At 38.9% G+C, this 27,263-nt stretch overlaps 1 protein-coding gene across 2 annotated transcripts in view; it reads left to right on the plus strand.

Annotated features, from left to right (window-relative positions):
- Positions 1-298: 298 nt before the first annotated feature.
- Positions 299-27,263, plus strand: part of brd4 (bromodomain containing 4) — a 55,917-nt gene continuing 28,952 nt past the window's right edge. Inside the window, exons 1-2 of one of the 2 annotated variants that reach the window (XM_082137588.1) lie at positions 299-439; positions 10,067-10,214. Coding sequence is in view for 1 of the 2 variants with exons in the window: in XM_082137587.1 (XP_081993713.1) it covers positions 26,235-26,335 (101 nt within the window). In the remaining variant the exon portion in view is untranslated. Of the gene's footprint in view, positions 440-10,066; positions 10,215-25,553; positions 26,336-27,263 lie in introns of those variants that run through there. The other variant, XM_082137587.1, reaches the window with a different exon arrangement.

The following is a 27,263-nucleotide window of genomic DNA, read 5'->3' on the forward strand; positions in this document are numbered from 1 at the left end:
TATGTTATGAACCATTTTAGGGGTGGCCAAAATTACACTTTAAATGTCTTCATATTTATAGGTAAAGCTTAATATTTTTTAATAGGTCAGACCTCCTTCACACCATCGATTTTGAGACTTTATTTCATGAAATGAATAATATAGCTACTAAAGGCATTTTAGAGCGGAAGTGTTATTTATTTAAATATTTCAGCATATATTTTATTGTTATTGTTACTTCAGAGGGTGTTTAAATGACATCGATCAAAGGGCAAACGGAAGAGATCAGAGTTGAGAGGGGTTTTAGGTGATCTTACACACGTGTGACAGACAGGAGCGCTCGCTGTCCTCCCACGTCCTGTGCGTCCTCCGCGCGCATGACGTCACCGACGTCTCGATCTGTTTGTTCTGGATTGTGGGAGAGAAAGAGCCCGCGCGCCCTCACAACAAAATAAAGAAGGTAAATAAACAAGCAGCCTTTACACTTATGCAAAGCGATTATTTCTTATTAACGGTCCCAGCATGTGCTGCGTCGTTTCGTGTAACGGTCAAGCGCGCTAATCAGCGCTGAAATGATTGTCTGGTGCGCGCGCGGTGAAAGCGGCCTGTGTGTCGCCGAGTGCTAACGCTAGCTGCTAGGAAAGACAAACTCATTCATGACAACGGGTCAGTCTGGATATCATTTTGTTCTTGGGCTCGTTGCATTTGTGTTTTAGTGCTGAATTACGACACCTACATCGCGTGTGCGTCAAAGAAAGCGAGGAATGCAGGGCCCTGAGGTTGTTTATTAGCATTAGGCCGTTTGCTGGTTAAAGCTAGCACAGCATCGCATCCCTGCTCTGCGCAGCTTCGCACAAATCTCACGTTTCCCTGTGCGGGAATGCTTGTGGATTTGACGTAGAATTGTACGAGAATGTGCGTACATTAACGCACGGTCAGATTAATTAACTCGGGTTCATTTGATCTGCGCTCGTTTCGAGCGTCTGACATTGACAGATGTGTAATAATGTGGACCGTGGTTGTTTCACGCTTTTGGTCTGGGGTGAGAGTGTGTGTTTTGATCGTGTGCACGCACACACACATTGAGATACGTGCACGACGCCGGACGAGTCCGTGTCACACACCGCTAGCATTGATAGCGGGTCGGAGGAAATATGTGGCTTATTTGCATGCTCTTAAGGCCTATTACAGTGCCTCAACCTCATTGAACCCTCCTAGTAAATGTTTTAATTCGACATGAGCTCGTTTAACGTTAATATTAACGGCATGGCCTTGGTGTTTAGCGACTTTGCGTGTTAAGGACTCATCCGAGCTGCCCGCAGTCGCCATTTTGTATTGCTTCTCCGTGTAACGGAGAAACACACAACCTTTACGTTTACATGAAAATGTGAGAGAGTCAATAGGCATATTTAAATTCTATCCTTCCGTGGTTAGTAGTATTATTATTCTTTATATTAAAGTGTGTTTTGTTAAAAACGGTGTCAGTTTCGATAGAGCTCTTGTCATGTCAGTAACGTTAGCGTTATTAGCTTTCGGTTTGCGCTCAGAGTCAGTGAATCTAAAGATTTTGTTGCAGAAATATCAGATAAACGATTATTGCGCGGTTTAGATATTCGGAATATTAAATGCAGCCAGTAAACACTTTTTGTTAGACACGTAAACTTGTGTGAGGAGCATATATTTGTGGTGTGTTTGTTATCTGACATCATAGCTCTATGATTGACAGCTGCTGGATGACTGACAGGTTTCCTTGCGTGATTTGCTTTTGTGTTCGGATGTGATTTTTAGTTACTTGGCAATTTTGGTCGCTTATTAAAGGGACAATTAAATTAAAAAATGACTTTTTTTTTAATGGAATATTGCAAATAAAAATAATTTATCCGTGCACATCAATATATATATATATTTTTGTAATTTATGTAGCCTACCCTGGTAATCTATAATCGAAATAACTTGCAACGATATATTTTCTCTGATGACTTGTTTACTGGCACTAGGCAACCTGTCACTCACACAAGATCACAGCAATAGCAAACCAGAATGATCCAATCAATTCTTGATGGACAATATCAAGTCCTGCTTTTTTTTTAAAGTCTGTTCAGGGAGCCGTTTCACTCGGATATGCGTCACAATGGGGAAGAAAATACTACTGCAACTTCAATTTCATGCTGATTTAAAGTGATTTTTTTTGTGTGTTGTTTGGAAGTAATTTGTCACTTAGCAATTTTGCTCACTGGGCCTAGGTTACGTGCAGACTGCAGGCAAAGTGGCTCAAATAGGCCTGTCATGATAACTGATACAATAACATGTGTAACACGATATATTGTCCCATAATTTTTTTTTAAATGATTCTTTAGAATATTTAGATACTGGTAATGCTGTCAAAAAATAAATATCCTAAATAATTTGTTTTTTTTTTAAACGTGAAATTTTTTTAAATTTAAAATTTCTAACAGAAATAGTAACACGTAGGAAAAAAAACAACAACACCTGCAAGAGCTTTTCCTTCTACAGATTTTTTCGCTGACCTTCTTTTCTCTGTAAAGTACGGGTGCACTATTAGACATGGCTTTCTGGGCACACACTTGGGATGTGAAACGCACAAAACTCACAGCGCAGGAATACAAAATTGAGTTCTCTTTCGCATCTTTTTGCACTTGAATATGTAAACTGGCAAGGCGTAAAAACACGTGCAAATGATAAACTTTCGTAATGGTACAGCACTGGCCCGATCGGGCAAGTGACCGTTCCGTCAGCTGTCGCGAGCGTAGTTCAGTCCTTACTGTCGAGTCCTGCATCCCATGCCATTTAGTATTGCGTTTTTTGCAATCATTTTGCTGTGGCAAATTATGCAGAATTGCAAAAATGTGACTTTTCCACTGTAATCACTAATCATGAAAAGGAGGGACTATTTAAGTACTTAAATATCTACTTATCTCAAACTCAGCTCCTTGAAGGGCCATTGTCCTGCAGAGTTTGGCTCCAGCCAGCTCCAACTCACCTCTAGTAATCCTGAAGACCTTGATTAGCTGGATCAGGTGTGTTTATTAGGGTTGGAGCTTGGCCTGTTACAATAACTTCTTTTTGTTGAGTGATTATATTGTTCCTGAAATAATTGCGATAAATGATATTGTCATTTTAAGACCACTTTATGCCACTTAATATATAATCATAATAAAACAACATAATGCAAGTGGGTCTACACGCGTTCAAATGACAATAAAAAAAAAAAACCTTTTTTTATTAAGAATATTTAGATACTGGAATCAGTATCAAAAATAAAATATCCGTCTTGCACATGTTTACATAGAAAAACAATGGGAAAACGCGTTCTCTATGAAGCTGTGAAAGAGACGCTGTCTGCTGTCAGGTTAATATTTGCACCGGAACAGTGGATTGCTGCTTTTAAAAACTGAGTGCATTTAGACTTTTACTTCCAAACTGTCTGTAGATGTCAGAAAAACACCGTAATATTTCAAATGACACCGCCTTTTCACCTGTCAATGTCCTCTCTGTGTATGAAGGAGCTGCCTGAGCCCTGCTTTCGCCTCCAACATGGAGAGCTGATAAGATGACAGAGGCAGAGCGATCGACAAAATGTTGGTGACGTTCATTTTTATGTAAACAATGGGCAATATATTGCGTCACCAAAAATGAGCGAGGTCCACAGAATCGGGCATCGAGTTAAATAACACACAAACAAACTCTCCATTTAAATATTCAAAACATCAGGGGGAAAATGACAAGTGAAAGCAGCTTTGCAGTGTTATGGATTACTTTTTGTGATCAGCCAAATGTGAGACCTCCTATGAATGAACAGTGTCAACCAGCCCCCTGACAAACCCCCCTATCATGAACCTCTTTCAAAATATCGCGAATGTATATATCACGATATGCATATCGCAACAGCTTGCAATAACTGGGTTCATGAATAAAAGACAGAAAATCACTCACAATTCATATAGTGAAAACTAAGCAGTGTTTTATTTTTACATTTGATTATTCAGTTTCTGTTGTTAAATAAACTCTAATGTAGGCCTACCTGAAACCCTAAACCCTGTGGTTTACACTAGGGTTGTGCCGATAGACGATAGTGTCGCGTATCGACGATAGTTATCGCTGATGGCAGATGCCTTTGACGATATAATTACGATAATTGGCTCGTTTTCTATGTAGAATTATTATTGTTATTGTTGTTATTATTATTATAAAGCTAGTATTGTTATTAAATTGATATTAGGAACTACAATTCATTTGACTTGCCTAAATTCAGAGCGACATCACCGACATGTGCGTATGAAATGTTTGTAAAACAGAAACAGAAGTGGGAGGGGTAACTCGATTTGCGCAGCGCCGTCACCCTCATGTCTTCATGTGCGTATTATGTTGCTTCCTGACATCACATGCGCAAACACATAGGCTATAACCTATGTTTTTATATATATACTGTGTATATATATATAATATAAAAGTTATGTCCGGTCGAACGATGTATTAAGTGACTTCATATTGGATTGTGTTGGTGATAGGCAATTATCTAACGCTAAAAGATGTTTCGTGCCTCTAACAAGTGCTTTCGGTCTTGATCTGAATTGTATGTGGAAAACACTTGAGTTTTGCCACAGACTCGTCCCAGCGTCTAGAGCGCAACTTTGAAAGCCATACTTGAAAAAACGCGGACTAAAATCACAGAGAAGCTCTGGTAATTATTACTTTACCCCACCTCTCCATGTTAAACTAGTCCCGTCCGAATAGGCCTATCAGCTGTGTGACTGTACATCGCCCTCAGACAGCATAAAGTGCACAGAGATAGCAGGGCAGAGGTCAGGCTAGGGGAGAAACACAAACAGCATTAGATGTGTCTTAATGTACAGATGACTGTAGGCCAGTGTTGTCTGCTTGGTTGTAACTTTACAGTGATCTTGTAGAGTGTATTTGAGTGCTCTTGTTGACTGGAACTCCTCTGTGTGTGTGTGTGCGCGCAGGTCTGGTTGTTTTCCCTCCTTGCAGTTTTTGTTGCCATAGCAACTCCATCATTGGCCTCATTTAGGATGTGACCTCTGCTCTGAATGAGGGGAGCAGAAGTGAATGGATGGTAGAAGAGAAACAGAAATTTCCTTGTATCTTCTTGAGGAGTGCATCTGCATGGAAAAGAACAAAGCTGAAACATTACTTTTTTTTTTACTCTGAAGATGTTTTAAACAGCAAAATCCTTTTAGGGCTGAATTATTTAGGAAAAGTTCCACTGATAAAAATATTTCTTTAAGTTATAAATAAAACAATGATAATTGGAGAGTGCCGTATAAGAAAATACTATATCAGTCTTTAGGGATGCACTGATATGAAAATAATTAGATATAAGATACTTAACAAAACCTATATGAGATTAATCAGATATTTATATAGCATTAATATAATATTACAACTTATATCTGCGCAAAAGGATGCGAATGCACAAGTGATCTTGAACTAGGCCTAAGTTATGTGCTAGTCAGAATGTGTAACTCCTGTTGTGGATGCGCTCTTCCCGTAACAATGCACTGAAACACTGCAACTAAATGGGGCTGGGCCCGAATATTCTAATATTCGTTCGGTGAGTTGGTATTCGATTTGAAAATTTGACATTCAAATATTATTTGTATTTTTTTTTTCACACCTGGCATCCCCCACGAAACTGTTCTCATTCGCGCTTGAAGAAGCCCTGCCCGCGTGAGGTGCGCCGCTTCCCGCTTGCGCTGTTCTGTAGTTTACTAAAAGTTTATTAATTCTGAATGTGTCGCGTCTCGCGTGTCCATCTATAGCAATTAATCCATTGAATCAATATAAAAGTTATTTTTCATATTGAAACTGTTGAAAATACACAACAAAGTAAGTTGATCCACATATGACAGGCTCTGAACTCGGTCAATACTAATCTTATATACAGGCACGTACTGGACTAAAATACATTCAATTAGCCATCGCTAAGAAATACCTCCTGAACTTTTTTGACGGCGATCAGCTGTAAAGTGGTCCTGCTTGGTCCTACTCGGTTTTCGTTGACTGAGTACAAGAATTCAAAGTTTTTTAAAAGATCCCCTGGGATTAACGTGTCAGCGTGACAGAAGTTTGAGGCTGTCGTGTGAGAACAAGCAACAGTCGGCATTTTTCCTCCTCCCGCGTGCCTCATCTTCTTAATCTCCTCACGTAAATGATTAGATTTCGATGGCTTATGTTTCTTCCCTACCGCAGAAACCACCACAGGTTCATCAATGCCGTCAAATGTATAAATTTTTTTGTTTGTTTGTTGATCAAAAAGTACAAAGTAGATAGGAAAACTAGGATGCCGGGTGTATTCAAAGCGTCGCGTTACTGTTTACAATGTGTGGAATGGTGCGCTGTGATTGGTTGAGCGGATTTATAGCATTCTGCAGAGAAAGGAGACTGGCGTTTGTCGCGGTTTGGGAAAAAAAGGGAGAAAACATGACAGAAAAACACGGCGGGTGGTGTGTGTGGCGAGCTGTACCTCCGGGAATGGTGCAAAAAAAAAAATATAAAAAAAATAAAGAAGTGTCGACGCAAAAATATGACGTCGACGAAATTTTGACGTCGACGTCATCGACGCACAGCTACAGCACTACGGTAAACCGAAGTGCTTTGCTACAGCGTTAATTTACTTAACCTAATGCATTCTATATGACACATCAGACATATAAATATATATATATATATATTAGGGATGGGTATATTTAAAAAATATTGCATTCGAATATTCAGGCTCATAAAAATCGAATATTCAGGCTCATAAAAATCGAATATTCAGTTATTTAAATGACGTTTAATGAAAAATACGTTATTTAAGTTAAATTTTTTAAACGTTTTTGTCACCATTTCTGAACAAGCTTACGATTAGGCAATATACACAACAAGCTTACAATATAGGCTATGTTAAAGTTTTCTTTCAGTTGAAAACATTAAACAGTTGGCCTATGTGTAAACAAAAAATATAAAGAACAAAAAATATAAAGAACAAAAGCATTTAAGCTCAAGCAGCACGAACGGAAAAAAACGCCTAATAAAGCAGACTTCACCAGTTATCGTACAGAACGTACACATTATACACTCGAGTCAGCATATGATTATCGTGTTTATATTGTTTCACGTTTATGTTGAGAAAAACAATAATACACACATGCAGGGGTGCCGGCAGCAATTTATGCTCGAGTGGGAAAACGCGCTGACAGACGTTTCAGAGACACAAAGATAACGGTGTTCTAAGTTTCTAACAGCACTTTTGCGTTTTCCGTTCTTACAAAACAAAATACTGCAAATGCACAAACAAACCTGACTGTGCTCATGATGGTGTAACTCCTTTGTGGATGCGCTCTTCCTGTAAAAACATGCTAAAATACGGGCGCCAAAGAATTCACAACATTCTTTTACAGTTGTTCTCATTATAATTTTATGTAGCCTAAATGACAGATTTGTGCTGCACATGTTGCACTTAACTATTTTCCTTTTCAATGTGATTCCAATCATATTTCAAGCAATTTAAAACAATGATGGCCAACAGTGTGCATCTGAACTGTCTCAGCTGAAGGAAATAATCCATTATTTATTGGCTTTAATATATCAACCACATTTTTGTTTTTGGTCGATAACGTTTACATTGAACATACAGTATCTCACAAAAGTGAGTACACCGCTCACATTTCAGCAAACATTTTAGTATATCTTCACAATCACAATATATCTTGGGACAATACTATAGAAATGAAACTTTGATATATTTAAGAGTAGTCAATGTGCTGCTTGTACAGCAGTATATATTTACTGTCCTCTGAAAATAACTCAACATACAGCCATTATTGTCAAAATAGCTGGCAATAAAAGGCATCAAATTTGTGCATCTTGTATTAGAGCAGTTAAAATTTGTGCTTTGAGTACAATTCTCTCATACTGAACACTGGATGTTCAACATGGCACCTCATGGCAAAGAACTCTCTAAGGATTTGAGAATTAGAATTGTTTCTCTCCACAAAGATGGCCTAGGCTATAAGATCGGTAACACCCTGAAGCTGAGTTACAGTACAGGCCAGGGTCATACAGAGGTTTTCCAAGATGGGTTCCACTCGTAACAGGCCTCGCAGGGGTCAATCAAAGAAGTTGAGTCCTCGTGCTGTGTTTCAGGTGCAGAAGCTGGCTTCAAAAAACAGACGCATGAGTGCCGCCAGCATTGCTTTAGAGGTTGCAGAAGCGGAAGGTCAGCTTGTCAGTGCTCAGACCATACGCCGCACACTGCAACAAGTCTGTTTGCATGGCCGTCGTCCCAGTAGGACCTAACCCTAACTCTTCTGAAGCTTGCTCACAAGAAAGCCTGCAAACAGTTTGCTGAAAGCAACCTCTCCAAGAGCATGAATTACTGGAACCAAGTCCTGTGGCCTGCTGAGACTAAGATAAACTTCTTTGGCTCAGATGGTGTCCAGCATGTGTGGCGACGCCCTGGTGAGCAGTACCAAGAACATTGTATCTTGCCTACAGTCGAGCATGGTGGTGGTAGCATCGTGGTCTGGGGCTGCATGAGTGCTGCTGGTACTGGGGAGCTGCGCTTCATTGAGGGAAACATGGATTCCAACATGTACTGTGACATTCTGAAGCAGAACATGATGCCCTCCCTTCAGAAACTGGGCCGAACGGCATGATAACGACCCCAAACACGCCACCAAGATGACAACTGCCTTGCTGAGGAAGCTGAAGGTGATGGTGATGGAGTGGCCAAGTATTTCTCCAGACCTAAACCCTATTGAGCACCTGTGGGGCGTCCTCAAGCTGAAGGTGGAGAACTGCCATGTCTAACATCTAGCAGCTCCATGATGTCATAATATGGAGGAGTGGAAGAGGGTCCCAGCAACAACCTGTGCAGCTCTGGTGAACTCCATGCCCAGGAGGATTAAGGCAGTGCTAGATAACAATGGTGCTCACACAAAATATTGACACTTTGGACACAGTTTTGACATGTCCACTTAGGGTGAACTCATTTTTATTGCTAGCTATTTTGACAATAATGGCTGTATGTTGAGTTATTTTCAGAGGACAGTAAATCTATACTGCTGTACAAGCAGCACATTGACTACTCTAAAATACATCCAAGTTTTATTTCTATAGTATTGTCCCTTGAGAAGATGTACTAAAATGTTTGATGAAATGTGAGGGGTGTACTCACTTTCGTGAGATACTGTATATCGGCCGATACCAATATGGTGGTTGATTTATTGTGCATCCCTATTTTTTTGTTGTTGTTTTGATGTTTTAAGTGGCGTGGAGATGGCATGATTTGGTTAAAGTCTCTCAGAAAAATTGCATATTTAAATTGAATCTCGTCTAGTTCACCACTGCGACAGCCACACACGTTCAGACAGACTCCCATGGCCATTGCGTTTCCACCTTAAGTGTTGCACTTTCAAAATGACTTCTCAAGGTAAATAGTCCAGTTTTTAAGAATTTGTCTTCAATCTGTTCCATTCCAGTCATTTGAACACAAGAACGCCCCGCAATGTGTATAGGGTGTCAGGTGAACCCAAAATCATCCTAATAATACAGGCCTTCTGCTTAAAAGGGTTTCAAAAATAATTTACTCCCCATTTTGAAAAATGTTTTTTGCAATGAAAGTCAATGTGGTTTTGTACCCCACTGACTTTCATTGCATGTACCAAAACAAAACGTTCTTCAAAATATCTCCTTTTGTGTTTCGCTTGGAAAAAAGAACTGCATGAGAACGAAGACAAACCATCCCTTTTAAGACCAATTAGTTGAGTAGGCATTCAGGTGACCCACCAACTAGTCATTTTTAAAAAGGTAGTTTTGCACACCCCCTTGTGATGTGTACGCAACATCTTTGAATGTATCAGAGCAAAAGGTGCCTTTCGTAATGAGTGATTTAAATGTAATTTCTAAAAGGCATCAGGGAAGCTGCAGCCCGTTTGATCGTGCGTATCAGTGAATGAGAGTTTGAGGTGCAGAAAGAGTGCTTTGTGAGTGTGCTGCTGTTAAATGTGTGAAGACTTCAAACAAGTCACTCATCTGTCTGTCTCTCTCTGTCTGTCTACAGTAGTGGCCCTCGTACCGTGTGATCAGCGTAGCCTGCGTCTGAGCTGGTGACTTCTCTCTGGACCGCGTGAAGGCAGCTCTTCTGCTGAGTGCTCTTGGAGAAGATGCGTGCGCACAGATAAGAGACTCTTCACACGAGAGACAAAAATGTGAGTCAATAACCTGACAGCTTCTTCCATTCAGTCCCGTCATAATTCCTGCCGGGTAATAAAAGCTTAATCTCTAAATAATGTCTGCCAAATAGGCTAACGGCTTTATAAAATGTGGGCTTTGTGTACGTTAGATCATGATCATGTCTCTGTAGTCTGAATGCTTTTATTACATTTTCACAGCAAACATATATACTTTGAGAGGCAGTCCTTCCAAACATGGTGATTTGGTGTCTCACAGGGTTAAAGCTGATTATGATTTCATTTTTCTAACTTTAGTTAGTGTGTAATGTTGCTGTTTGAGCATAAACAACATCTGCAAAGTTACGACGCACGAAGTTCAAAGCAAAGGGAGATATTTTCTTTTAAAGAAATAGTTTTTTAAGGACTACAACAAACGGCTGGTAGGGACTACACAAGCTTCCTCCTGGGTTAGTGACATCACCAACCCTAAAATTTACATAAACCCCGCCCCCGGGAACTCATTTATAGATTATCATGACAGAATATGCTAATCAATGACTAGAAGATGGTTAACTCCACATCAGCTACATAAACTCATCAGCTAACCATTCAGAAACGACCTATTGCATTCTACATGTCACTTCTTCTTGAGTCTCCATCTTTGTCTGACTCCGGTTTGAACATAAAATGCTAAAAGTTTTTGAATTTTTCAGTGCATGTCCGTTAACGGTTAAAAGGACACAAGCTCTTGAAGCTCCGCCCCCTTTTTGGGGAGCAGCAGCTCATTTGCATTTAAAGGGACAGACACAAAAACTGTTTTTGCTCACCCTCAAAAAGTGACAATTTTAACATGCTATTGAAAAATATCTGTGGGGTATTTTGAGCTAAAACTTCACATACACACTCTGGGGACATCAAAGACTTATGTTACATCTTGTGAAAAGGGCATTATACCACCCCTTTAACACCATGCCACAACCAAAATGTAATGTATTAAAACAATGGCAGTAATATAAAGTAAAATGCACAAGCAATTACTAAATAAATTATTGTATTATATTTTACGTTATTATATTTTGTGCATGCATTTATTTGGCTGTCATCACATCTAATTTTGTTTGTGACTGCTACTGAATCAACATTCAAGTCATTTCTGCTGAAAGGTGAAGATCCAACTCCATGTATGGTCTGCAATATCCCCCTTTCTACCAGACATATTTTATTGGACTGTGTCCTGCTTTTGAAGCAAGACAACGTTTTTTTTAGTAAGCTCACTTTAGTAAGATTTTACCCGATTTTTTTTTTTTTTTTTTTAAAACACTTAAGCAAAACATGGTCAGGTCAAAGTGTCTGAATCACTTTTGGTCCCAAATTTTTATAGATTTTACCGGATAGTCCTCTGTATGAGTAATTTTTGGGTATAATATGTCAGAGTTTACTTTATTTTATCCTGACTTACATCAATTAATTATAGTGTCCTGCACCCACTAATTAAAAAAATATAAGAAATTATAACTGGTGTCAGAATAATTTGGGGTATATAATAATTATTACAATTTATTTTTGGTATTTATGTCTTGTATGTGTTGAAGCTGTTGACGTATCAAACTACGGGAAGTTCTACATCCTCACTGTATTTTAAGAACAATACATTTTCTTATATAATATCAAGGAACTTTTCTCAAAACTTCGTGTTCCTGGCTGTGTCTCGCTTCTGCCCCGCTGCGCATCTTTCTGAGGAATCCCAACTTTAGAAACAAGTAGCAGAAGTTTATTTTTAACCGTGTCGCTGATCTTTTCAGACTGATCTTAATCATTTGTGTTGCGCATTTCAGCGTGGATCTTTTTTGATGAGTCTTCTTACAATTACTTTAAAAATAGGCTATTTTAGAAGTTTAAAACTGTACTTTAAATGACAGTGAATTTGCAGGTTGGAGAAAATGCTCCTCGCTGACAGTTTAAATCTTAAGGATCAGAGAGAGGGTGCAAAATGTTTGTAAAAATCAAAAAAAAAAAAACTTGGCTAACGTAAGTGGGGACAAAAGGAATAATAATGAATTTAAAAGCTACAGCGTGTTAGGACCAACACTTAAAGATCAGTCTTTAAAACATCACAATTTGTGCTCGTCAGACTCTTAATTTAGGACAGCAGAGAATAAATCTCTTCGTCAGTTTCTCAGTGTATAATATGGATCAGTGGTATGTTTGTTTAATGCACAGCAGCTCTTCAGTTTCAGGACCTTTACTGCTGAACTGTTTCCATCTTTGCTGAAAATCCTTTGATCCCCCTCTTGTTTGGGAGGCTTTAGTCTGTTTGCTTTATGTATCCTCAGTTAACTAAAGTGCACTTTTAGATTGTATAGCAAATAAAAACGATGTAGTTCCCAGTACAATATAGTAATCATGCTTGAACGGACGCTCGTTCTGTTATTATCTTACTTAGGCTATTGATCTCTAGGTTAATGCCCAGTGAAAGTGCATCGAAAAACAGTCTAAACTATTGTATCTGTTGTGTGAACGTTAATGTAATGGGAGCTTGTGCTCTGGATGTGCGTGTCATAAAACATACACTACCTTTTAAAAGTTTGAGGTCAGTAAGGAGAAAACATTTTTTTATATGTAATATATATATATATATGACCTGATACTTTACAGCAAGGATGTTTTAAATTGATCAACTGGCAATATGATCATGTGACACTGAAGATTGGAGTAATGATGCTGAAAATTCAGCTTTGCATCACAGGAATAAATTATATTTTAAAATAAAATACAATACGAAACCCTTATTTTAAATTGTAATACCCCAAGTAACCCCAAACTTTTGACTGGTAGTGTATTTCTAATCACAAATAAAATCTTACAGTAGTGCCGTCAGAAATGGTTTAAGATAAAATCACACTAAAAACAGTCTTTTTCAGGCTGCTCAAGTTGAGTGCTTTAGTTTAAACAAAAAAGGAAATTGGCCATTTAAAGGAAGGCGGGACTTTTATGTTGAGTGTAATTTATCTTATTCATACATTTACAAAACTACACCAGGCATCAAACATTTTCAGCTAGTCTTTAGGGCTTGTGTGCATGAGTGTTTGTATCGGTGTCAAAACATAGTTGACTTGTTTCTGCTTGTGCCCTTTTGAAGAAGATCTGTGTCCTCCAGAGGACGTGTGTGCTGCTGTGAGCGTGTACGAGTTGCGACGGGTGTGTGCAGCGCAGCGGCTGTTTGACAGGAGACAGAGAAGGGTCAAGGTGTCTGTTGGTGCTCTTGTGTGCCAGTGTATGGCTACTGTGTCAGCGCAGGGCACACCGCCGCAAACGACAGATGTCTCTTGTGTGCCACAGGAGGCTTACGTTAGCAGCAGATGGGGAAGAGAGGAGAGCTCTTTTTGAGTCTTTCACTCAATGGGCCACATGAAAGCCTTTCATTGTCTTGTTTTTTGGGTATCCTGTACTTCCCTCATTTCTTCATGAGCTCACTCTCAACTGCTTTACCGTTTATTCTCCTCCCTGATGCAGACACACACACACACACACACACACACACACACACACACACACACACACACACACACACACACACACACACACACACGCAGGCAGAGCAGATTACTTGTCCCTGTTCTCTCCAGCCAGGTCCCTGTTGGCTTGGGCTTCTCAAACGTTCAGATGATTAATGGGCTCAGAAATCTGAAGGCGCTCTCTGCCGCCGCCACCGTCTTCTCATCCATTCCTCCCATCCCCCTTGTTCTCCTCACTCCCCTACCCTCCCCAATCCCATCTATGTTTGAATGCAGGAGCGCGCACACACACACACACACACACAGAGAAACAGCCACCAAATGCTGGTGAGGGTCGTCCCAGCCTCTCAGAGTTGTGCTTTGTCACTCGGGCAGCTGCTGTATTGTCTCAGGCGGTGTTGGGGAAGGCACGTGCTCTGGGTGGAGGGATTGCCGCTGGTTGGCCAGGCTCTGGCTGCAGAGGGTTTCCTGACAGAATGTGAAATTGGAGGACGTCTCTTCCTCCCCCCAGCAATATATACACAGCCTAAAGACATGGAAAACGTACAGATTTCCCATACTCACACACCCCCTCCCCACACACTTAAAGGAGTGGTTGAGTCATGGGATGGGGCAATAAAAGTGAGTGCAGATGGTCGGGCTGGATAGGTTTACCTGGAATGTGAGCAATTAAGGTCAAAGGTTAGGGTTCCTGTCCCCTCTGGTGGGTCAGGAAGCACTGTGTGTGTGTGTGTGTGTGTGTGTGTGTGTGTGTGTGTGTGTGTGTGTGTGTGTGTGTGTGTGTGTGTGTGTGTGTGTGTGTGTGTGTGTGTGTGTGTGTGTGTGTGTGTGTGTGTGTGTGTGTGTGTGTGTGTGTGTGTGTGTGTGTGTGTGTGTGTGTGTGTGTGTGTGTGTGTGTGTGTGCGTGCAGGTTTTGCTATACTTGAGGGCCAAATGTCCTCCCTAATTGAGAGAGATACCTTGATAATCAGTTTGTGAAGACGTTTTGTGTCTTCACTAGTTAAAAATGTTCAGAAATCAGCCAAATGTTATTGATGGAGGCTACAGGTTTTTGTGACGGTTAACTTTTACGGGTTGGTTCGGTAATTTAAATAGAGATCTCTTCTCCCACGATTCTGAATAGACAACTACAAAACAATGTCATTTACTAGAGATTTTGACAATGTTAATTGCTGTGGTCTATTTAAAAAAAAAAAATTATTAGGATTCTTTTTTAAAATTGCGTTTGATGAATGATTCAATGACTCATTCAAAGAGACTTTACTTGTTTCATTGCTGGATAAATCAGCAATTTTTGATCAAATCTTTTTTAGTGAATGAATGATTCAATGAAAAATAAAAAATTTATTCACTTGTCGCCACCTACTGGTGTAATGTAATTTAATACAAACTTTAATTGAATTATGAAGGTACTTTCAAAAGGTTATTTACTCTATTTTGGACACTACCTTTGGCATTAGTGTTTAAATCTAAACTAAGTTTTTTATCCCAGTACTTCTGTGGTTAATTTGAATGATTGTTAAACAGAAATAATTAACACCTAAAGATGACGATCCTCTCTCTGGGTCAGCGGCAACGCAGATCTTAATGTTCGCTGTAATCATACTTGTCAAATGTTTAATAGGCGGCAAAATCGTTGTCGTTTAGGAATAAGATTGTGTGGGTGTTCGAATCAAGATCGCAATCTTTTAACAATTCATCGTGCAGCTCTAAAATGTTCAGCGTGTTTCAGAGTTAAGAGCAACATTGTGTTTATTTACACGTGAGCAGCTGATTATCCACCAATGTTAGCAGCGTCTGAGAGCGGCTTGGTTCACTTAAACACGGTCTCTGCATCTGTTCTGAGTTTAGGTCAATTTAACCTCCCCAATTTGGGAACGCCAACCATCTTCCCATGCTTGTAATAAGTCCTTATAAACCGGCTGCTGTTAATTTGATTCGTTTTCTGTCAAAATCAAAGTTTGATGGTTTAACATTTAAAAGTTGAAAAAATTAAGACAACCATAAATATATTAGTTTTAAAATTTTACAGTTATAAGTTAAAATAAAATTATAATTTTTCTCATTTATTTTCAGAGAAATATTACAAATATTAAGAGTAATACCTTATTTTGTTTGTCATTTTTATATTTTATTTGGTATTAATATTAATTATAATTATAATATTAATAATAATAATAATAATAATTATTCAATTTATTTTACACTGAATTATTACAAATATTAAGAGTAATGTCTTATTTTATTATTTTATTTTATTCAGTATTATAATTAATATTTTGTAGCATAGGGTGATATTTTAATACACATAAATTAGGATTTAAACCCCTTAACTGCATGTATGAATAATGTTTGCTTTAGCAAGCACTGGTAATTAGCATAAGACTAATATGGCATAATTGTTAAACATAATTTTGAGCTGTGCTCATTTCGTGTGAGTTTGAACTTGACTCTACCGCCCCTTTGTACCGCAACTGCGAATGAAAGTATCAAACAACATAAAAGACAAAAGTGACTGAGTGTTTTCAAAAGGTGAGTTTTGGTTTAGAAAGAAGCTTACACAGGATTGTCCGCCACATCGTTCACCCGTTCATCGACATTGTATCTGCTGTTGTGACCTCATCTGTTTAGAGATCTGTCACTTTCACATGGCCAACACAACACCCCTCTTTTATTCTCACTGGCGTTCAATACGTGATAATTGCTTGTTAGCTTCTAATGTAAATCCATCTCCCTTTTGGGTTAGAACGATTGTTTACAAGTGTCCTTTGAGACAGAATCAAATCTACATGGACCTTAGAGTAGACACTGGGTTTAATTTGACATGAATTAATGCGAGGCTTTGAGGGATAGAAGTACAGCCTGTTCATGGGGTCCTTGGTCACAACATACGCATTTTTGGGAGGGCCTCTGGAATCTTTTAATAGATTTGGGAACAATTTGCATGCATAAATGTTAGTAAAAAAAAGTATGAAGGTAAATTTTGCTCTTATGTATTCTTGCGACATATAAATGCATTTTTAATTACTCCAATTACATTTACTTAAAGCATTTTCAATCATCTTGGGTACAAGGTTTGAAATATTGAAATTTTCCTCTGATGGACTCAGATGAGCCTAAAAATAATTTTGGCGAATACATACATTTTAAAATGTGTGTTTTGATCTGAAAAAGGCTTATAAATATTGACAAATGTCGATCTATAAACCTTGGTTGTAAATGATCAGCTGCTGACTTGAGAGTATTCAGCTTTGACAGTCACTGTCACTGTCATTTCATTTCATTTTTTCCCCCCTCTGTGACCTTCTACCAGTTACAGGAGCTCACAAACCTCCACTCTTCCGTTCCACTGTTTGTGTTTTTCTCTCTCACTACCAGTATTTTCCCCTCTACCGTGTGCTGACTTTCAGCGTGTGTGACTGTGACCACTGTGTAACTGGGTGGTCCTGAACTGAAAGTGAGGTAAAGGTGGCAGAGAGGGAGGGGGGTGGAATGAAATTAGCCTGAGTCATGATGATGATGATGAGGTGTGTGTGTGTGGACAGATGGTGGGATGATGCCATCAGGGGAGGAGACAGTTGATGTAGTCTGTAGGTCTTTAGGGGAATGAGAGGCTGTCCCACTCTGTCACACAAACATTGTGTAGTTCTGTGCCTAAAGGAATAGTTCACGCAAAAAAGAAAATTGTCATATTTACTCACGATCCTGTCATTCCAAACTCCTAATTTTCTCCTACAGTGGAAGTAACTCCAGAGCATCGTACACTAATAAAAAAAATAAAAAAGTTTCCAAGTCAACTTGTTTGTTTGAATTAATAAATGTAAACTTGTAATGTTTTCTTGATATAGGCTACCTCAAAGGATGTGGGTTTATTGAAAAAGGTGTTTTGCTCTAGTTAACATTAAAACAAGGTTATGAAATAAAGCTATAACTGCAGGCTTGAAGTTTTGTTCTAACTTTTAATAGAAACCAGCAGCAAAACTCCTTTTTACATATGGAAATGGAAATATGAACAATGTCAAACACCACAACCATACTCCTTAAAGGGATAGTTCATTTTGAAATTACATTTTGGTATGTTTTAGCTTATCTCAAGGGCATCCAAGATGTAGGTGTCTTTGTTTCTGCAGTAGTTTCAATTTTGATATTTTTAGGTCAAACCGTTCTTGTCTGTCAGTCATATAATGCAGGGCTCTAGACTGCGACCAATTTGGGCGCACATGCGACCAAATTTTGTAAGGGTGCGACTAAAATTTTTCCTAGGTCGCACCGGTGCACCTAACGTCCTCGCATCCGCTGCCTCTCCACGAACTAAGTGTTTGTTCTCCTTTGACGGAACTCACACTCTTCTCTCACGCTTAATGAGTGATGACGGAGGACAGAATTAAACATTCAAACGTAGCCTGGTTACACTTAAGGTCTGTGATATTAGTCTGATTTTATTTTAGATTTCGGCTTCCAAAGATTATAAAAAATAATATATTGAGGTAAAACCATTAAAAACTATAGCCGCATTCTATCTAGTGCAACTTCTTCCATTCGCAGCATTACACTGTCATTTCTCCCTAAAACTCAAACCTAACGACAGAATCAGCACGATCGGTGATTGTTGTAAAATGCAGTCTAGCTACTGTTGCTAACTTGCGAGACGCGTTAAATAATTAAAAGAGCTATTAAAAGCACAAAATCTGCGCAAGAGATGTTGTTCGCAAGGCGGCACGCGCTCCGAAACCGAAACCAAGACAAGCAAATTATAGCCTACTTTGGGTTTCATGTGCGTGTCTAAACGATCAAATGTACACAAAAGTATGTCAAAATGACCGGCTTGGAGATTCACTTAAAACAGTTTATGTCTTAAATGGACGTAGTTATGGAAATAGTTGGGAGAATATGGTGCATCAGATCTGCACTCGGTCTTAAAGGGGCCGCAGTCTAATAAACATGCGGACGACTGCGCCATTACTGCGAATCAAACAACAAGAGAAAAATCACTACAAAGCTCTTGAAAGAATAACTTCAGCTTTATTAAGCATTAATCTATTTATGAAAAATTATGCAGTGTTATTTTACATTTGATTACTTTATTAGATTTCTATATATATAGAATATATATATTTCTATATATATTCTATATATACTTTTTAGACTAATATATATATATATATATATAAAAACAAAAAGAACCGATAAGAATACAGTTAAAGTACCGGATCGATAAGCAGTATCGGTAAGAGTAGGAATACCGTTAAAACCCTTTACTCCCCGGTCAATGCTCCGACAACAGCCCAGACATGAAGCTACTTCAGCCACCATTCTCCCCAGTCCCTGGTAAGATGCCATGCCCTGGTCCTTCGTCGGAGATGGCATCCGACTCAGAGACGGAGGTAGAGCCTATACCGCGCCTGAGCTAGAGACTCAAAATAGTTAGTTTGGCAGCTCAGTGAAGCCCTTTAAAACATTTATTTTTTATTTTTTTATTTTTTTACCTACACCTTATTCTTGTTTAAAATCATTTACATAATATGAATGTATATAGAGCGTGATAAAAAGGTGACCTTGAAATTGTGGCGTTAAAGGTGACGCGAGCCGAGAAAATTTTCAGTGCACCCAAATTTTGTGCTGGTGCACCTAAATAAAAAAGTTAGGCGCACCAGTGCAACCAAGGCAAAAAGTTAGTCTGGAGCCCTGTAATGCAGGTCTATGGTCACTGTCTCAAAGAGCATGCACAGAGTCCAAATTAAACAATTCCCCATCGTAAGTCCACACATTGATGGCCTAAGACACGAAACGAGTGGTTTGTGTGAGAAAACGAACAGTATTTATATCGTTTTTACCTCTTATACACAACCACGTCCAAGTGATATGAGGGCGGGCGCGCTTCCTGGTGTGTGACGTGTGCGCGTGTTCTGGCTTAGTCTGTGCAAGCGCCGGAAGTGATCTCTCGTGCGTGTACGTCACTCATTGTTGAGAGATCACTTCCGATATAAAAACGATATAAATACGGTTCGTTTTCTCACACAAACCGCTCGTTTCGAGTCTTAGGCCATCAATGTGTGTACTTACGATGGGGAATTGTTTAATTTGGACTCTGTGCATGCTCTTTGAGGTGGTGACCATCGACCTGCATTATATGACTGACAGACAAGAACGGTTTGACCTAAAATATCAAAATTGAAACTACTGCGGAAACAAAGACACCTACATCTTGGAAGCCCTTGAGGTAAGCTAAAACATACCAAAATTTAATTTCAAAGTGAACTATCCCTTTAACTATAAAATTAATACAACAATCAATTAAAACAATAGAAAAAAGCTCAAAGTACTCAAAAGTCCAAGGCAAAGAGAAGGCCAAACTTGTAAGAAACTGCAGATTACAGGTCTGAAGCATTTTTTAAAACCTCTTCCTCCCCCAAAAAATAGCAAAGTTTGTGACATTCGGCAGTGTGCTCGGAGTCGGGACACCATTATCTTCAGTTACAATATTATTAACATTAACCCATCAAATAATTGTATTTTTTAAAAGGATTAGATTGATCTTTTTTGCTTTTTTCATTTGATGCATAAGACATTCTAAACATTATTTGTAACATGCCTCCCATCTAATAAATTGCAATAAGCTTTCTTACTTTTTTATATGAAACGAGCTGATTTGAAATTCTGTCACTTATCATGAATTTCAAACAATAAATATAGTTCTGGCGCTCTTTAATGTGGCACGACACACACATGAACTGCTCATCTCTTCCTCTTTACTACTAGTTATAGCACATTCGTGTTCATATACAGTACAAAGTACTGAAATTTATCTTAATTTATTATCATGTAATCATGTTTCAACCATGTAAAGATGTTTAGAAAACAGATTGACAACAACTTCCCATTTGAAAGACCTAAAGATTTTCAATAGCAACCTGTTTAAGAATGCAATCATACATTTGCTTTTATTTTATAATCATTAGTCACATTTGATTTATCATTTATCCATATTATTATTATTATTATTATTATTAATGTAATTTTTTTTACATTTTATATTACCTATTTTACTTGCTCTTGCAATGCTTATTGTTTAATCTTATGATTGTGTGGTTTGAAAGAATGTTTGTCTTCACGAGTTGGAGATAAAATAATGTCTCCATTTCAAGGTTTTTAACATCACAGGGCGATGTTTTGAAGCAGTAAATTTCCATTGTTTCTCACTGCTTCTGCTCTTCCTTGGCTCTCGCAGTCAAACTCTTAGGCTGATAGAAGACTTACATCTTCTGGCAGGGATTCGGCACCCCTTGGTTGAATCTAATATATTTAATATTTCTGACATGGAGATCCATCCGATCTAACGTTTTGGCACGATCTAACACGTTTTTACTAAATCAATTTTGAATTGATAACCAAAAATAAATAAATAAATTCGCTGTCATGAAGATTTGCATCCCTTTTAGTCACTCATGGTTATGTGGCAAGATGTTGTCAAGGCTTTCAGCAGAAGAATTAATAAATCATACTCACCAGACATGTTTTAAGCAGTGAAGATAAATCTTCATGGCGAAACAAGGTCTGCGTTCTGAGATTCACAGTAAGACAAGAGTGGAAAGAAAAGACATGATAAATGGATTTGAAATGTAGTGTTCTTTTGTATCGTGTAGTTCTAAGTTGTTCTTCCTAAAAAGCCTAGTCCATGTGTACACTTGAGGAATATACTGCCTTCAGCTTCCTGCAAATAAAATTGCCAAAGGGCTCTGATAAATCTATATTTTAGTGGTAACTTTGCTTCATGACTGTGATTAACAGGTTTACCTGCTAATAGTCATCTTCCGTCTATTGTCAAAAAAAATGCTGTTCTTGCTCTAGAATTTGAGCTGGTGAAGTTGCTGAATATTTTCAAGCTTTTTTTAGGGGCTTTCGCACTGGGTAGTTCTAGGAACTTGGTTATAGGAACTAGCCACTAGAATAGTTCCCCGAGAACTAATTCCCCCAATGCTGCAGACAACCGGAAAATGCCATTATCGCCGTTTTCCATGTTTGTGGAGTAAATGTTTACACTAGTGTTGTCACGGTACCAAAATTTCAGTATTCGGTACCGATACCAGTGAAAATCCACGGTTCTCGGTACCAATTTCGGTACCAAAGCTTAATTTAGATTAAATGTACATAATTATATTAAAGTGTATATCACAAAGATGGAAACTGTAGTATTAAAAACACGTTACAATAAGATTCCATTTGTTAGATAACATTAGATAAAATGACCTAACAAAAAAAACAATAGTTATATACTGTCGCAATTATTCTCCTTTAGGGGTTAATTTAAAAATACATTTTTAAAATCAAAAGTTAACATTATTTCTGTTAACATTATTTAATGCACAATGAATGAAGTGAACAAACATGACCAATCAAGTGTTTTGTATTAAATAACATTCACAAACATTAATTAATGTTGTAAAAATATATTGTTCACTCAATGTGTTATGTTAGATAACGCATTAAGTGATGCTAATGAATGGTATCTTATTGTAGCATTACCAAACTATACAGGAGATAAAATGTTTTATTTGACTTGACTATACTTTTATTTAATCCAAAACTGTATTCATATTTAACTTTAAAAGGGCTTTTAAAACCTGCTAAGAGTCATTCAGCCAAGAATAAGACTAGAACTGCTTTTCTGACGGACTGATATTAATGACGGCTTTTTATTTCTCATCTCCATAAATATATCTAGTAGTAAAGCTAATGCAAGGGCTAGAAATCAATTAATAGGCCTATGTCACACTTCCTCGTCGTCATGGAGAGCGCAGTTCGCACAAGCGTTTGTACTCCCGTGGCGTCTGTCGTTGCTATACATCCATGAACGCACATGGAAAAGCGAGCGCGCCGCTTCTATTATGAGCGCGCTGCTTCTATTATGAGCGCGCTTGCCGCGCGCCATTTGAAATAACGTATCTGCACGCGCAAAAACATCAGCACCACATCAGCAGCAGCACCGCCGATCGCCATCAGCGCTTTTATGAAGAGGACGCAACTGCACGCGCTTCGGGCATGCACGCGCATCAAGTACCGGGTTTGAGAAAACCTGGTACCGTGACGTTTAAAAAAAAATTAGTACCGACTTGGTACCGAAGTACCGGGTCTTTTGACAACACTAGTTTACACATTTTAAGAATGTTAGGTGCTGGTGTTTGACATGCGTTTGGCAAATCAATGTACACTTGCGTCTCTGGTAGTTCCTATAATGCTGGTTTAGACCCTAATCTGAAGTAGGATCTAATTTAGTTCCCTCAAAAGGCGTTCCTAGTTCCTGCAGTGCGAACACACCAAAAATACATTTAAAAGCGTATTAGTAAATGTTGAAATTTACATGACATCAGATTAATAAATGCTGTGGAAGTATTGTTCATTCTTAGTTCATGTTTACTAGTGTAGTTAACTAATGTGAACGGATGAAACCTTATTGTAAAGTGTTATCTACAAAAGCTTTGTGTGATAAATAGACCTGAATTAAATTGCAACTTTCTGAAAATCTTCTCAAATGTCATTTGCAGTGTTGGGCAAGTTACTTAAAAAAAGTAATTAGTTATAGTTACTAGTTACTTCTCACAAAAAGTAACTGCGTTAGTAACTGAATTACATCATTACAAAAGTAACTAATTACCAGGGAAAGTAACTATTGCGTTACTTAAAAAAAAAAAAAAGTTTAAATATAAGAAATTTCTTGGATACCCCCAATATGAAATGTTAAATGAATGAAATTGACACTAAATAGAACATCTTATTATCATAAAACATTGTACACTAATCTACACTATTTTAATGTTGCTGTGGGACAATGTGAGAGACACCTATTAACTTAAATATTAAAATATTATCATTACTATAGTGCAACAATAAAACAATAGATGGTTTAGAACTTTTAATATTTATTGCACAGACCACAACTGGCCAACAATTAAGTCTAAAAATAAATTATGCTTCTTAAGAAATGTACCAAAAATAAATAAATAGTAGCCTAATAAAAATATACATACACATACACTAGTGCATATAATTAAAATGATAAAACTCACACACCTTAACAACTGGTAGACATTCTGTAGCCTATAGCCTACTTGAAGTATTTTCTTCCTCACAATAGTAAGTTTAACAAAAAGTGTTTTCAATATAATACTGAACAATGTATCAACATAAATAATAATAATACAATATAATCTTTTGGGGGTTTATTTTCATAATCTACAGAGAACGTCATCATCAGAGGTTATTTTAGCCAAATTCTAGTCGTGTTTGCCGCACGTGCTCACAACCGTCAAACAAATATGTTTGAACGTTCCCTGCAGGTTATTTTGGAGTTTATGTTATATAAACAAATTAAAACATTGCATATGATACCAATATGCTACAGAGATTATTCAAATGCTGATATGTGTAATTTATTTATAAATAAAGTATTTATGCTCGGACACATTCGGTCTCTGTCGCGCACTGTCGAGCGCGTTCTCGGACACACTCGGTCTCTCTCGCGCACTGTCGAGCGCGTTCTCGGACACACTCGGTCTCTCTCGCGCACTGTCGAGCGCGTTCTCGGACACACTCGGTCTCTCTCGCGCACTGTCGAGCACGCTCGCGGCATTCGCCTCGCTTTTGTCGAGTCCCGCGCCTCATAAACACTCACACACCAGAGAAAAAACATTGCAGCTCCTATGGCTGAGAGAGAGCCTACTCGGATGAAAACCGCTTCAGTGAGCTCAATTATAGTAACGCCGCATTTTTATTGACAGTAACGGTAACGGCGTTGTAATGGAGGAAGCAGTAATTAGTTAGATTACTCGTTACTGAAAAAAATAACGCCGTTAGTAACGCCGTTTATTTATAACGCCGTTATTCCCATCACTGGTCATTTGCACTTGCACATGCTCAAACATCAAGGTTTAACTTCAGTGAGATCAACAGCTTTTAGTTCTCACGGGTCTCTTGTTTGAATAAGCAAATGAGTTGCAAGGAATTACAAATGAGAGTTGTGAAAAAAGGGAAAGATTTTTAGTGAATATTGACTTCTATCTTTTACTTTCACAAATCTACAGCATTGCTTCAGGCTACTTCTAATATAGCGCATGAGTCATATGAATGAATTATGATGCTTTATGTTCCATGGAGTACATCGTCATTCAGAGATCAGGACAAACATGTTTAGAAACACATGAGGAACAGCGATGACACTGTTTTCATTTTGGGTGAAACTAAACCTTTAAAAAGCCATCATGGCTGAAACCGGTCGGCTCCAGACTCAACACCAAGAACCCTGATGCGAAATAAACGCTCATAATTTTCACACCAAACTTGAGGCGTCTGTATCAGAGTTTGTGAATCATGCACCAGTACAGGAAAGTGACAACGTTACCTCAGAGAACACATGAAAAAAATCCTCCCCTCAGTTTGACACTACCAAAATCAACATCCTCTCGCACTAAGCGAGTGGTGTCCAAGGAGTATTTTCATGTTTTATGGAGGTGTATCCCTGTGTTGTCCTCTAATTCATCCTCCCCTGGGTCCACTCACTCACCGTTTTCCATCTACTCCTTGTAAACCCTCCCATCTGAGCTTCAGCGTCTCGTGCATCCGTGTAGTTTGGCACGGAGGGCAGTTTCTGTGCGCCGGTTGGACCGCCCCAGTGTGGCTTGTTTTTTGTGCCGGTGCAGTCTAGACGTGTGAATGTGTGCGGCGTGTGGAGAGGCAGCAGATAAGACGGCCCTCGGTGTAGTGGGGGAGGCACGCAGGAGATCGTCTGAAAAGAATGAGTGGGGGAGGGCAAAATGGAGGGAGGAAGGGGGTGGGGAGCTAAAGGTGTGTGTGTGTGTGTGTGTGTGCTGAGGAGAGAGAAAGAGGCAGGAAGAGAGAGAGAGAGGGAGGGTGGAGAGTGCTCAAGCTATTGATGGTGAAAGAAGGGAGGGGTTAGAGAATGAGCAAGCGCCGGAGAGAGCCGAGGGAGGGGTGTGTGGGTAGAGCCTCTTCTCAATGAGGAAGCGCCAGAGCCATTTTCACTGTTGAGTAAGAGCACGCTGTTCTCAGCGAACGAGTGAGAGAAAGAAAGTGCGCATTCTGGGTTTTACTTCGCTCGCTCTCGCTCTCCCCCGCTTTCTGGCGCCCCGCTGGAGGTGGTTTGTGTGAGAGGCCTCGGGTGGACACACAATGGGGCGAAGTGCCTGTGGCAACTGGGCCGTTGTGCTGCTGACGGGGGGAGGGTGTCGAGAGCCGACCGGCGCACAGAGCTAACAGATCCAGCCGGCCTCAGGCCTCTGCGCCTCTCTATCACACACTCTTGCCCGCCCGCGAGACTGCGATCAGAGGCTTCTCAGGAACCGCGAAACCTTTCTCTCAGGACTATGGTGGACTAACTATGGATTAACATGTATTTGGCGCAGTGGATTTTGGGACACATACGTCAGAACTGGAGATTTGAGAGCGAGAGGTTACTGTGTTTTGGGATCGAGTGACGAACTTTTCTTGCCTTTAGTTCCCTTTCTGTTTTGCTTTTGATTCCATATAAATGGATTACAAAATGCATTCCAAGTCCAATGATTTGCTGGATTTTCAGACGCTGGATGCCCTTTTGGAAAAAATTGCACATTGCTCTGTCCCTGTTAAAAGGTAAAACTGATCAGCTTTTTGTGAATTTGCTTTTCTGAACATTACACAACTAATCACCAGTGTTGTTTGCTTGTGCAGTATCTCTTTTTGTTGCTTTCTAGCTTGTAGTTTACTCCTGATGAAGTTAATATTCATAGACTAAGTTTTTGTTGTAGTCTTTTGGTTTGTATTACTCGTTTTTGCATTATTTTATAGTCGTCACTTTGTCAGGTCAGTAATATTTTTTTAATATTGTCCTTCACTGGGAGTTTTCCCCAGAATGGCCTCAAAATAGTGTTTTAAAGGGTGGCATTGTTGGTAAGAAAGCTAAGAGCCCCGAACAGGCAGCCTCCCGGAGGGACGGAGGGGGTGTGTGAGTAAGCAGGGGGAGGGGGTGGGTTTTTCAGAGGAAGAAGGGGGTGGTGTATTTGTTGTGGCAGAAGGAGAGGGTTCACCCGGCTATGATTTAGCAACTTTAGTCAGTATTCATTTTAGACTCACTGCAAATAAGCATATTTAAACGATTATGACATTATTTGGCTCACTGCAGATATTTCATATCTCTTTTAGACACTGAAACACATCTGGGAGAAAAAAAGTTTGTAGATGTGTCCTAATGCTGAAAATATCAGTTTTTAGTTGGCAATATTCAAATGCTTCACAAGGTCTGCATTTAATATAGGGCCACTTTTTTCTTAGGAAGTTTGTCCTTGTTTTTTAAAATCTATTTCTGTGCTGGTCTTAGAATGGACTGATTTAAGTTCCTAACATCCTTCGCTTGTTTAACCAGACAAAATCCTTAATGTGTACTTAGTAAAGCAACTCAACTCGCTTTATATCTTTTAAATGGATGTTCTAGCTCGGTTTTGCTGTTCTAATGTTGCATTTTAGTAAATGAAAGCAACTAAACACTCCCATGAAACTGTACCTACTGAATATTCTGAATATT

The sequence above is a fragment of the Leuciscus leuciscus genome, assembly GCF_965113295.1.
Source record: "Leuciscus leuciscus genome assembly, chromosome: 1".
NCBI classification, from domain to species: domain Eukaryota; kingdom Metazoa; phylum Chordata; class Actinopteri; order Cypriniformes; family Leuciscidae; genus Leuciscus; species Leuciscus leuciscus.